Source organism: Lygodium microphyllum, chromosome 23 (genome assembly GCF_053477565.2).
Source record: "Lygodium microphyllum isolate KBCC chromosome 23, Lygodium_microphyllum_v1.1.10, whole genome shotgun sequence".
NCBI classification, from domain to species: Eukaryota; Viridiplantae; Streptophyta; class Polypodiopsida; order Schizaeales; family Lygodiaceae; genus Lygodium; species Lygodium microphyllum.
The window spans coordinates 80825365-80839497 of NC_141157.1; the positions used below are offsets into that span (position 1 = coordinate 80825365).

Genomic DNA, 14133 nt, shown 5'->3' on the forward strand with positions numbered 1-14133 from the left:
GGCATCATAATCAACTGCACATAATACATCAGTCTCTGTATCCGAAAGCTCCTGTATGACCACACTAGAGGCCACATTGGCCTTTTCCTTGCCTTTGGCTGCCTCAGATGCATCTGTCTTATCCTCCTCCCTTTTGTCTCCTGCATTTTTCTTTCTCTCTTGTTCTTTCTTGTAATATTTGCAATCAGGCTTCTTGTGGCCCTTCCGACCACAGTGATAGCAAGTAATGTCACTCTTTTCGTTTCCTTTGCTCTTGCTCCTGTTTCTCTATCCTGCATTTGCATTTTTCTTTTCAGCCCTACCTCTTACATTGTAAGCTGAGTTACTGCCTTCTCCACTAGATATACGTCTAATTTCTTCATTCAAGACTGAACCTCTCACTCCATCATATGAGAGATTGGGGTTATTGCTGAGAGAAACCACCAAGGTCTCCCAAGAATCAAGCAATGTCATGATCAAAAAGATCGCCCTCAACTTATCATCAAAGTCCAAATTAGCATCCTTGAGCTGATTTAAAATGCCTATAAATGCACTCAAGTGCTCAGCTGCAAGCTTTGACTCATCCAGTCGCATATTCACCAACTTGCGCATTAAATACACTTGATTAACAGGTGTGGTGATCTCATAGGTAGTTTTCAGCTTCTCCCATATTGCATAACCTATATCTAAACCCTTAATGTCTGTCAAGATGTCATCAGTGATACCCATCTTAATGTAAGCCACAGCCTTTTTGTTTATTGTGGCCCAATCTGCATCAGACATTTGTGCGGGTTTATCTTCCTGCAAAGCATCCTCACAATCCTTTAGGAACAATATGCCCTGTATACGGTCTTTCCAAATGTCGAAGCCATGACCATCAAACCGTTTGATTTCCATTAAACTCTTGATGTCTAAACTGGAAGAAGTTGCAGCCATTTTATCACGAACACAAGAGTAAATGCCCTGGACTATAAAAGCACAAGCTGAACCAGCAAACACACTGCTGTTGTTCCTCAAACAGTAATAAATCTCTGCTGTTTGTACATGAACCAACCACCACACACGCAAAAATGCAGAAATTTACCAAATTCTGCACAAAGCCCCAAAATTTCGGGTCCAAAAGTGCATAAATGTCAGCCAATCTGACCCAGCTGAGCAAAATTTTACCAACACATGAAAAGCCCCAATTTTCTGGGATCCAATGTCCAGTAATTTTACTCAAAAGAGTGAAATTCTAACAAATTTGGCAAAATCCCCAATTTAATTGAGGTCACCACACGCAATGTCTGCAATTTCTGACTTGAATGGCGCTGTCATGCATGGGCGAGATCAAAACCAAGAAAAGCCCCAAACTTTTGGGTCAGATTCGCAGAGATCTGTGACCCGTGCTTAAATGTGTGAACCCCCATCAAAGAAAAGGGGGTAAGTGTGATTAAAGGAATTTCTAAGAAAATAAAAAGACCGTGAGGGGGGGGGGGGGGGATTTGTTTCCGCTAACCTTGCCCCGTCGGGCCACCTGCCTACTGGTGCCCGTCCTGTCAACTGCTCCTTGCCGCATGTGCCTGCCGCATGGTCCCCATGCTGGACCCCTGTTGTCACACTGGATCTACCACTTGGTCCCCACACTGGACTTATCGCCTATTACAGGCAGCCGCCCGAATGTCACACCTGCGCCTGACTGCTTGCCATTTCTAGGTCGTCGACCTGCCACTACCCGTCATGTTGGTCTTCAATAGCCCACGTCAACCTACAACCGTCACTATGCGCTACAAAGGTTTCTTCTACTACTTTTAGGATTCAGTGGTTGCCTCCACGACAACCCGCGGTTCTGCAATCTACTTCCCTGAGAGACAGCGATTGTTAGATGCAGTCTGCTTGTCAGCCTGCTCCCTTGAGAGACGGTAGTTGTTCGATACCTTCCATTACTTCGACTCCGCAGTCTACTCCATTGAGAGAGAAGAAATGTTACCCACCCCCAGCTCCGCATAAGCCTACCTTTTCTCCACCATCAACTAGTCACGTTCGAGAGGCCACTTCTGGGAGTTCTTCGATATCTTTGGCACCCCAGATACCTTTTTCGACATGACCAGTGGCACTTTCTTCGTAATGTGATGATTCAAAGTCCGTGATCCATTAGTTTTTAGATTCCTTCTCTCTCCCAAAGGGAGATGTACTTTCTCTGTTCTCCACAAGGGCAGAGCCTGTGAAGAAAATTGCTAGGGTTTACACTGAGGACACACAGAGTGTACGACCACGACAAAAACACAAAGAGACAGACACAGACAGAGAGAGCAAAACTCAAACCCTAAACGCAAAACTCAAAACTCAAACTCTAAATGCAAAACTCAAAACTCAAACACAAACAGAAGAAGGGGGAGAGAAAACACAACTCTAAAGTGAATGAATGCTGTAAATGAATGTAAGAGTGTACAGTATGCTCAAGGGCAAAGCAATGTTGGAGACTGACGTCCATCAAAGACAAATCCCAAGTCTGTGACCACCAGTCGAAGTGTCTGAGGTAGATGCTGTAAATGCAAGTGACAGCAGATGCTCATCAGCAAACACAAACAGTAGGAGCATGTGTGATGGCTGGCAGCTGTCCCAGACAACAAACGCAGATCTGAAACTGCCGTAGGATGATGAACAGCTGACGCCTAGACTGCACAAGTGCAAATGCAGGCTGAAACAGTGTCTAATGTGGCTGGCGACGACTGGATAATCAGATCGCAACAGATGATGATGTTGCCAGCAGCTGACGTCAGCATGGATGAAGGCGCTAGCAACAGGAGCAAACTCAGATGGAGTGGCAGCAGTCACGAGGGCTGGACAGTCACGTGAGAGGAGGCTGATGGCTGAAATCTGCACGTGGAGTGAGAAACCTGCACAAATGGGATAAGGCTGAATGGCGGCACCCTGTCTATTTATAGATGTAGAAGGGTGCCCCAAAAATTAGGGTTTTTAGGAGACCACTGAAACTCTCTCGGACCGCTCCTCTTTTTAGGGTTTTTCATTAATTAAGTGTGTTTTAGGGCTGTTTAAGAATGCTAATCAGCTGAAAAGCATATTTTAGCTCGGTCGCCTATATTCAGCCAGCTTGACTTTCAGATTCCCCTTCCTTAATAGAGAACTCTTGAAGCTCAAAGTCGAGATTGATGCACCGAGTACGATCACGAGCCGCATAGCGGTCGAGAAGGTGACTCCAACACTCTGATGCGAGCGAGAAGTGCTGCAACCAAGAGTGAAACTCAAGTTGCAATCCCTGCATCAACTCAACATTGGCTATGGCATTGCGAACTCTCCATTGACAGATGTAGTCAGGGTGAGCTATTCGAGGGTCCACCATAGGCTCTAGACCAATGACGAGGTCCCAAAGACCTTGAGACTCAAGCACTTGTTACATGAAGTTTGACCAAGTGGTGAAATTTGACCTGTTAAAACGTGTCTTATCCATGAAGGCATTCTTGGCCGTTGCAACAAGAGTGGTAGTGCTCAGAGATGGATAGTGTGAAAAAGTGTAGTGTGGGTAGGATGGGGGAGTGGAGTGCAATTGGGAATGGGTCCCAGAGTGCCCACCAAGCATGCAGGTAGTGTATAAGGTGGATCCATGGGTAGAAATGGGCTGACTAGGCATGGGCTGACTAGCCACATGCGTAACCCAAGGAGGTGGAATGGGAACGCAGGGAGCAGAAGATGGGAATCCCTATGTACGTGTAACCCAAGGAGAGTGTGAAGATGCACCATAAGCTGAGGATGGAAACCCTTGCGTTAGAGTGGTCATGTGAGATGGGAAGCCAGGGATAGTGAGGGGGATGCCCATCACAGTTGTCCCAAGTGCTATGGGTGTGCTCATTTGCTGAAAGGTGAGAGGCATTGTATTAAAGGGTTGCATTTTCCCTAACGAAGTACCATAGTGTAAAGAGGTAGAGAATGGGGTAGAGAAGGAGAAGGTGCTAAAAGCGGAGATGGAAGATCCAACTCCTAGGGTGTGTAATGCAAATGTGGAGTCTAATTCAAGGTTTTGAAAAGATGATGAGAGGTGTGATATAAAAGAGGGTGGAATGGGAGGAAAGTGAGAAGTGTGTGTAACATGCTCAAATGAAACAGAAGCTGTAGATGTACCTGAATTCCGTCTACTTCGTGAGCCCCCTCTATTAAAGTTCATATACGCAAAGTCATCTAGATCCTGTACCTCAAAAGAAGAAACAGGCGAGGGTTTTGATTCATACAACTCAAAAGGATTGTATAAACCTGACATTGGACCTGACTGAGATGATGATGGATCACCAAACGTTCCAAATGCCGTATGTCCTCCATGATCGGAGAGGTGGCCAACCTCACCAACCGGTCCGAATGTGGTAGCAAAACTAGTAGGAGAGGTGTAAACATCACCGTACTTGTTGCAATAGTACTCCTCAAAGTCCTCCTCTATCATGTTAGTGAAATCTGGAATAGGAGTAGAAAAATAAGTTGAAGATGAAAGTGGAGTGTGGTCCTCCTCACCAAGTCCATAATGCCGTCTCAAGGCCTCCAGTGATGGAGAAGCCTGATAGGACATCATAGAATTTGGAGAAAAAGGTGTCTGGGGCATTGTGATTCAGTTAGGAGTCGTATTGTGTGCCTCGCACAAAGACTAGCTCTCCACAATATCCGCAAGATACTCTTTACAAGAGCACCAGCTCTGATATCATGTGAAGAAAACTGCTAGGGTTTGCACTGAGGATACACAGAGCGTGCAACCACAACAGAAACACAAAGAGACAGACGCAAACACAGAGAGCAAAACTCAAACCCTAAACACAAAACTTAAAACTCAAACCCTAAACACAAAACTCAAAACTCAAACACAGAAACTCAAACACAAACAGAAGAAGGGAGAGAGAGAACACAACTCTGAAGTGAATGAATGCTCTAAATAAATGTAGGAGTGTAAAGTATGCTCAAGGGTAGAGCACTGTCAGAGAGTGACATCCATTGGAGACGGATCCCAAGTCTGTGACCACCAGTCGAAGTGTCTGAGGAGGTAGATACTGTAAACGCAAGTGACAGCAGATGCTGATCAGCAAACGCAAACAATAGGAGTGTCTGTGATGGCTGGCAGCTGTCCCAGACAGCTAACGCATATTTGAAACAGCCGCAGAATGATGAACACCTGACGCCAAGGCTGCACAGGTGCAAACGCATGCTGAAACAGTGTCTGATGTGGCTGGCAATGACTGGATGATCAGATCGCAGCAGACGATGATGTCGCCAACAGCTGACGTCAGCATGAATGAAGGTGCGAGCAGCAGGAGCAAACTCGGATGGAGTGGCAGCAACCACGAGGGCTGGACAACCACGTGGGAGGAGGCTGATCGCTGAAATCTACAAGTGGAGTGAGAAACCTGCACAGACGAGATAAGGTTGAATGGGGGCAGCCTGTCTATGTATAGATGTAGAAGGGTGCCCCAAAAATTAGGGTTTTTGGGAGACCATTGAAACTCTCTCGGACCAATTCCCTTTTTAGGGTTTTTCATTAATTAAGTGTGTTTTGGGGCTGTTTAAGAATGCTAATGGGCTGAAAAGCGTGTTTTAGCTCAAGAGGGCCTACTTCTTCTTCGCCTTCAGAGGGGGCCCCTACATCTCCACCCTCAGGGGGGCACCTACTCATCATGAAGTTCTTTACCCACCATTTACTCTTCAAGGATGGTTGTCTTTGAGCAATCATTTCTCCTCATAATATCCAAGAACTTCAGGTACCAGCTAGATCAAGGTCTTGGAGGTTTAGCCACGACTTGGTGACGAGGCCTTCGAATTCCTTCCAGCATGGAGTTATGAAGCTAGTGGCTTCTCTCTCGCGAGGAGTCAGGTTGTACAATTCATTCTATCTACTATTCCTTACTACAAGTTACCTTTCTAGTGGAAATCTTGGCTCTCAAGGATCCTCTCCCCATCTTCTCCTTACCTCTCTTCGTTCCTCTTTCTTCATTCCTTTTTGGGGCTAAGAGGGGGTATTGAGAAACCACTTCTATGGAGCATCCACCTCAAAACACTGACAGCCCCAAAAAAAGACTAGCGCCCTCATTCTGGGCACTTCATCAATGGGAGCCCACTCAATGGTGCGCCACCCTAGACACCTAATGCCTATAAATAGGCCATCTCTCCACTCGTTTACACACTACCACCCACACTCTTTGCGATTCTTCTTCCGTCATCATACACCCTTCCCTCCTCTCTTCAACCTTTCCAATGCCCTCACACCCCTTCTGGCAGACATTGCGGTTTGTGGTTCGTGGCTATCTTCCACCATCTTCTCCCTCTGCTTTGAATGCCTTGTTCCCCATAGCATCAAGCCTTTCCTTTGGAGCATCGTCCACTTGGTGTCAATGTCGCCATCCGTCCGCTTAGCATCAGCACTCTTCTCCTTCAAGCTCCACCTTCATCTGCGTTTTTCAGTCTTAAGGCTTCCCACTGTCTCCAGTCATCTCCTTCTACTTGGTGCCGACATCTACTACCTTGGTGTCACTCCTCTTCCACCCGGCATTAGTGGCACTCCTCTTTCATTTGCAACTCCCAACATCTAACATCAGCACACAAGAATCTAGCATCAATTCCTACTAGCATTTTGCTACCTTGCGGCCTCTAGCATTTGCATTTGCAAACTTGGCTCACTCCTAGCATCAAAGGACTGCATTCCACTCCCTCCACAGTTGTCCTTCACGATTGGCATACATCTTCAATAGCTCATTGCCCAAAGGACTGGATTTCACTCCCTTCACTGTACAAATTCTCTACAGGTGCTGCTGTCTGATTCAAACAAGACAATACAGTCATCTTTGAGCTTCGGCTCTGCTATATCAACTTTCAAGAAGGATGGTGCAGTGTGTGCTGTCTGGAAAATGCAACTTATTCACTCCGATGTTTGTCGTCCTATGAGGACATGTGCAACTAGGGGTCATCTTTATTTTGTCACCTTTATTGATGACTACTCTTGGTATACACGGGTGTACGGACTAAAAGCAAAATCTGATGTGTTTATGCATTTTAAATATCTTGTTGCAAAGCTTGAGGATGAAACTCGCTTGAAAGAGCAAACACTTTACACGGATAGGAGGGGGAATAGTTGTCTTGTGCTTTTGAGGTGTATTTGCCTAAAAATGACATTACACATCGAGCCACAGTAAGAATGACACCTTAGCAAAATGATAATGTTGAAAGCAAAAATCTGACACTTATGGAGATAGCTTGTTGTATGTTGAAAAGCAAGGGACTGCAACATAAATTTTGGCTAGAAGGCCTTCACTGTGTAAATCATGTATTAAATTATGCACCCACCAAAGCACTGAAAACGATTACACTGTTTGAAGCTTGGCATGGCAAGAAACCTAAAGTTGACTACTTTCAGTTGTTTGGATGCGTAGCCTATGCACATGCTCTGAAAGAGCTTCATGGAAAGCTCAATGACAAGGTTGTAAAATGCATATTTATTGCCAATAGTTCGGAGAGCAAGGGCTATTGCTTGTATGATCCATGCATGAAAGTTTTTGTCAATCAACATGTCATATTTCCTGAAAATGCTGCATTTTCACACGATTAGTTTGAGATGCCAGCCACCCATGACATTAGTGATGTCTTTAAGGTTCTTTTGCCACTTTCTTTGAAGTCTATGCCTGCTGTAAATGGCCGGACTAACATAATACAACAAGTTGTTGCTGCACCACATGCTCCCAAACGGCAAGGTTATGATGATGGTTTGGCTCATGCAATGGAAGATGCACTACAGCATGAAAGAGCTGCTATAAATGCGACCAAAACAATCCCTAGATGGCTGTTATGCACTCTCCAAGAGAGTAGAATGGATGCTCCCTTACCTCAATGCACTAGAAGGGTTGCCAGGCATATACCACATGATGCAAGGAAGGCCCATTTGGCTAATTTTATAGAAGTAGATGATTGTGATGAGCATGTGTTTTGTCACAGTCATAGTATGTAGACAAGTTTTTACATAGGTTTAACATGCAAGACTATAAACCTATGTGCACTCCCATGGAGCCAGGCTTAAAGCTGTCGATGCATGATGATGAAGAGACGTTTGATGTTGCAAATTATAGCCAAGTTGTTGGCTGTCTTATTTATCTTTGCAACACACGTCCTAACGTTCAGTATGCACTATCTCAGATGAGCAAGTATATGCATAGCCCACGGACCATACATTGGCAAGCTATTAAGTAGATCTTCAAATATTTTCAAGGTACTCAATCACATGCATTATTATTTTCCAAGGGGAGAGACTTGCATCTACATGCTTATATTGATTCGAATTGGGTTGGTGATACAGAGACTAGGCAATCTACTGGTGGACATTGTTTCTTTCTGGGCCGCTTATGCATTTCATGGCTAAGTAAGATATAGCTTATAGTGGCTACCTCGTCTTGTGTGAGATTGAGTACAAGGCAGCCTTCACCGCAACAATGGAATGTGTATGGCTACAGATTATTGGCTAATCTACAAATTTCTTTGAAGGGTCCTACACCCATTGAGTGCTATTGTAGTGGCACTGAATCTTGTGTTTCATACTAACACGAACCACATTGAGGAACATTACCATTATGTCAAAGAGAGATGCTTTGCAAGAGAGATCAATTTGATGTATGTCCCTACACAAGAGAATGTTGTAGACATTTTTACCAAAGCACTTCCTCATGAGAAATTTGAGGCTTTTCGAAAGTCCTTGAACTTGCTATCCTTTGGTGATTGATCTTCTTGTACTTCTACCACTACAAGGGGGTGTTACAATTTGCCAATTCTATAGGCAATGCCAATGTTTTAGTTAGTTGGTTTGTAGAATAAACACAGGTATATTAATAAGTTGTGTTGCCATTTCTACAATTAGTTCTAGAGTTAGATTAACTCTAGTTGAGTTACGGATAGGTCGAACTTATTGAAAACCTATTGTACTTTCATTCTATCATTCTAGCACTTGCATCTTTTGAGTGTGGAACTGCTGCCCACTCTTGCTCATTGTCTTGTGTTCACTCTCTCTCCCTCTTCCTCCATATCCAACATTCCCCATCCCCATCACATGTTTCCATGATGCAATCCTCTTATCTACAATTGTACATCAGTAGCTCTCTAAAGGGAACACCTTTTTGACAATAGAGGAAAGTTAACCAATCTAAAGTTTCCCCCATAATCAATCAGCGGGTCAGAAATCCCTACAAAACAAATGCCCTCCCTTATGCTAATTTTTCACATAATGCTTAGTCGACTTAAGCATCTATGTGTGCATTGTCTATTCTCAAGAACTTGAATTGATGGTGATGACATTTAAGTATTACCATAGCATACAATGACTATTTTTTGGGGGCATTAAGAGGGAAGAAAAAACAAGTCTAACAAAAGTTGCATAAGTATTACAAAAAGAAGAAAGGTGAATCTCAAAACGAGCTTGCTTACAATTTGTTGATTTTCTTCTTCGTTTCCTCAGAAGGTGGTGGTGGAACATATGCAGCAGCATCAATAAGCTCCTGCAACACCAATTAGCAAATTGAATGGCATTGGATTTCAATAGCTACTGCAGAAAAACATTTGGAAAAGAGTGTACCTGAAGTTTTGAAAGTGCATCTTCAATGTTACCCCTGTAACAAAACAAAACATTTAAAATCATGATTGCTCCCCCACAACCAACAGCTTCAGCTGATTAAGGTGAGGACACTTACTTTTGTGTGCGTGTTTTTGTCGAGGAGATCACCAGTTCTCCTTCACTATTGATACGGTTCTTCTCCTACATAGCCATGGGTATCAGCATGGATGCCTTCTTATATTCAAAAATATGCCAGCGGAACTACTTATTACTTACCAACCTAAGTTGAACACCTCAATTCAAATGATGTAGTAATGTAGATGATTGTCTTGACTATCTTAGTTAACCCCCCCAACACCTTGATTCTAATGTTGGAAGGCCATCTAAACAGTAAACATTTGAAGAAAGCTTAGACAAGTCTCTTAAGAGTAAGAGTGGAGGATATGAAGATTGACAAGATTTAAGGCTGTAATCATTTCTCAACATTTCTACCTTATGCCATGAGTTTGTCCTTTCAATTTCCTTGTTTCATTTCATCACGCAATTATGCCAATGATTTGATTGCAAAGCACACCATGTTATATGAGCTGCTTACAATTATTACTTGCTATTTCAAAAGTGAGTCATCATAGGCTTCAAAAGAAGAAACAATAATATTCATTAAGAAAGTGAAAAGGTTGAGAAGGAGTGAGCCCATGTGCTTCTAGGAGGCAAAGCCACCCTAACAAAAGGAGCTAATTAAGAAATTTTAATTTCATATGCATTCTAAGAGGCAAAGCGGAGAAAATGAAGCCGTCATCCCTGAAAACAAAAGTCCACATGAAACACATTTTCTCCTTCAAAATTGTGCAGTGTCTTTTTTGATGGATCCTCATCAAGTACCCTTCTCACAGAAGATCCCATCTAATAAGCTTCTACCATGATCATTCTCCACCTCTTATCTCCATCAACCATTACATAGCACACAACCTTATCATTTTTTATGGCACGATGCCATCCACAAGATTCACATGCTCTCCATTTGGACATCAGGCCACACTACTAGCACAATTACTATGTGATGGGCTCTCTATCCTTCATGCCCTTGATCTCAAGCTTCAAGGTATCAACTAGGCTTATGGGACTCCAGTACACCATGCCTACCTTGCATATCTCTAACATATATACCTCCAATGTACTAGCAACACCACAACTAAACCTTGACATGCGAGGGTCCACTTCTCACAATCCACCAATTATAAGACATACATTGATTGTTCACATACATGCAAATCTTAGACATGGACCAAACACTATCACAAGAGGAACACATCTCTCTGGATAGGGGTTTTACATACGTCAGCCACGACAACCTCTTGTGATACATATAAGAGATTGTGGCCACCATGCAAGTACCCCACCCCCCGCCCCCCCAAAAAAAAATCCTCAACCCACTACTTCACCCTATTTTCACACAGGCATGGTGAAGGGAGCTATTGATGAACACTAAAATGGCAATTTTGATTTTCACGTACAAGAGACCTATCAAATCCCTTGCTTAGCATGCATCTAATAGAGCACTATGTAAGGGGTTTCCTCCTACTAGGGCACCAACACAATAATACAATTCAAAAGGCACCAAGCCCCACAAAACCCAACAAATATGGGATGATCATAAGTCATAGATTGTACAGATTTTTGTTTCCCTCTTGAGCATGAGTGGACCAAATGGGTTGAGACCTATGCACAGATAGTAGTTGGGCAAGATGGTTTCAAACAACGATGCTCCACCCTTGACCACATTTTCACTCTAGATGCCATCATTGAGGTTCGAGGAGAGTCGAGCATAGGGATGGGAGAATATATTGCTTCTTTGTAGATTTCTAGGGTATATCAGACAATATAACAAGCTAAGCTGCTACATTGCCCCAAGACATAAGGGACCATCAAAGATGATATGGGAGATATGAATCAATGAAAGGCACAATATAAGCCACAAGTGAAATGACTAAGCTGCTACATTGATCCCAAGACATAAGGGACCATCAAAGATGAGATAAGAGATATGAATCGACAGCAGGGACAGGGACGGTACAAGCCACAAGTGAAACATATAACATAGTTTGAAACATGATTGATGCGATGCACAGCTGCCCCCTCTCACCCACATCTTTTTGCTATACATTGATGAGATTGCTGACTTCAAAGATAGGATTGGCCGTCTAGTAGCACCATTTTCAAGAATCGTACTATCTATTGATGAGATCATGTTGATTTCAGATTCTCCTGACAGATTTTGGTGCCATCTTGATGCCCAGAATGCTTTTCACAGAAGGAGGACCTCAATGCAAGAACCAAAGCCATGATCTAAATAGCTCAACTAGGTGAGTTGCCACTTCATCACCAAAGTTCACCTACTAAGAGGATATAGTCAAGTATTTTTCTCTGTGAAAGTGTGGGCCTCAATGGGGGTGTACTCTTCTTTAGTGCAGCAACCAAAGTGCTCTTGCCATTCAAAGAACACAGTGTTTCATGCTTACATGAAACAATTGAGGTCCATTATCATTATGTTTGAGAGCATAACTTGGGATGGAGAGCTGGCGCTGGTCTACTGTCCTATGAAGGAAAATGCTGCAGACATCCTCACAAAGGCCCTTCCTTCACCTTTTATGCTTCATCACATGCATCTTCTAGGCCTTCAGACACTCCCAGGATCTAAGAGGTGGACTTAGCATCCAGTGCGTTTCTGCTGGTCATCTCCTGTTTGTGAGCCCTAGTAAAAGTCTGACTAGCACATATGGAGCTCTAACATTCATGCATTTCCAGCTTGATGCATTGCCTGCCTAGCATTGATATTCAAGCATTTATGATGCCTTTCATTGCATTTTTGGTGGCAGCATTTTCACTTTCATGCTGGTCAGACAACAGGGACATATTCCTACAATCAGGCCCATTTTGGGTCAGGATGGCCAGATTAGCAGATTTGCTGCCATAAATAGCAGTTCTTCTTCATGCCACCATCATCAGATTGCATCACCCTCTTTTTCATCATCATCCTTCCTCATCATTGCCTGCTCTCTTCAACCTGCTGCAGCAATCCAGTGGCCTCACTGGCATGGACATCCTTCTACATATGCAGGGGCTTCTCCCTCGTATGCCACCATAATTCAAATCAGTTTCGTTCCTTCTTCTTTTCTGTGTCCAGTTTCTTTCTTTATATCTTTATTGCTTCCATTTGCACACTCACAGCTACATGTGCCCACCGTAGCCTATGACCAGTCATCAATGGTCAGCTCTAATGCACTATTCTAGATAACTTTTAAATGTCGAAGGGAAACTAACTGAATGTAAAAATCAATTCAAAGCATACAAGTTCATTTTTGTTGACTTGTGACACTGCTCCAACCATATGTGCTTTCCAACACACTTCGGCACTCTGCAGCTGAAGAGACATGCATGTCTCCCCTATAAATGGCAGTCCTTGATCAGTCACAATCAGTCTTCACTTCAATCTCATGCAGCTACAAATACTCTTGCTCACACTCCCCAAACCACACACTCATGTTTGTCCCATCTTGCACTCACTATCTTGCTGTAGATCAGCACCGATCTCAATCACTGCTAGAGAAGAGAAGACCATGTTAACAATGACCACAATCAACAAATCCATGATGCCTGATGATGATAAATGTAGTCCCCCCAACAATGAATGAAATAGATCGCTGTTTTTCAGTTGCCTGACAACAAAACTGTCACGATTTAAAAAACCTGTCAACTTATGTTTGCTGAAACATTAAACATTGCCACATCGAATTAGCAGCCTGGCCAACAATCAAATTGTTGACCTGCCAATGACCTACATGAAAACTGCAGCAACATGCGATCAGTCCACATGTGATCAGTCCACATCATAGGTGCACTTGAAGTTAGAAGCTTTATTCACAACCGAGTTGTAGCAGATGTTCATGTTAAGGACCAAACAGGTAAAGAAATGAAGGATGGTCTGACCCTTTTGCTTTCAACAATACCTGAACTCAAGAACAAGACCACTTTTGAGCTCCAAAGAGGTGATCAACTCCACTTAGACAGCTAATATGCTGCATACAGCTGCAGTATATAGAACTCATGAGACACAGCAAAAGATTTTTCCTCCAGAAGCTTGCAACACAAAGTTTGAGTGGTCCAGATGAGAACCAAAAACCCCAAACCTTTGATGTAGAAACATCCTATAAAGAGTTTAACCGTTTATCCATAGTGGCCAAAGTAATGGATAAGTTCAGTGATTATAGTGGTTTTGTGGATCAATACGAGCAAACCTATGATGCTAGTGGTACTTTTGGGACTGATGGCCCCAATTTACCAAGAAGTTTGCCCCTCCAAGCTACAGTAACAGCTGGGTTGTAGTGTTGATGGATATCAAGCAAAGGAAACACAATTGTTTGTTTATATGAATGTCAAAAAGAAATCAAAAGACATTTACATAAAATACTACATTTACAGCTGACAGTGATAAATTGTGACAGGTCAGGGTAGACCAATGTAGTGGATCAAAACAAAGACTCTGCACACTTGCATTGATAGGCATGATTACATGCTTGTCACCAGAACTTATTCCA

The 14133-nt window shown here is 43.2% G+C and overlaps 1 protein-coding gene across 2 annotated transcripts in view; it reads right to left on the reverse strand.

The window, feature by feature from the left end:
* LOC148016389 (Class I peptide chain release factor) overlaps nt 1-14133 on the reverse strand; it is an 88861-nt gene that overhangs the window by 33376 nt on the left and 41352 nt on the right. For both annotated transcript variants that reach the window (XM_087663698.1, XM_087663697.1), the window contains exons 4-6: nt 9675-9739; nt 9560-9593; nt 9412-9482 (exon numbers count right to left, since the gene is read on the reverse strand). In XM_087663698.1, coding sequence (XP_087519824.1) covers nt 9412-9482; nt 9560-9593; nt 9675-9739 — 170 coding nt within the window. The remainder of the gene's footprint in view (nt 1-9411; nt 9483-9559; nt 9594-9674; nt 9740-14133) is intronic.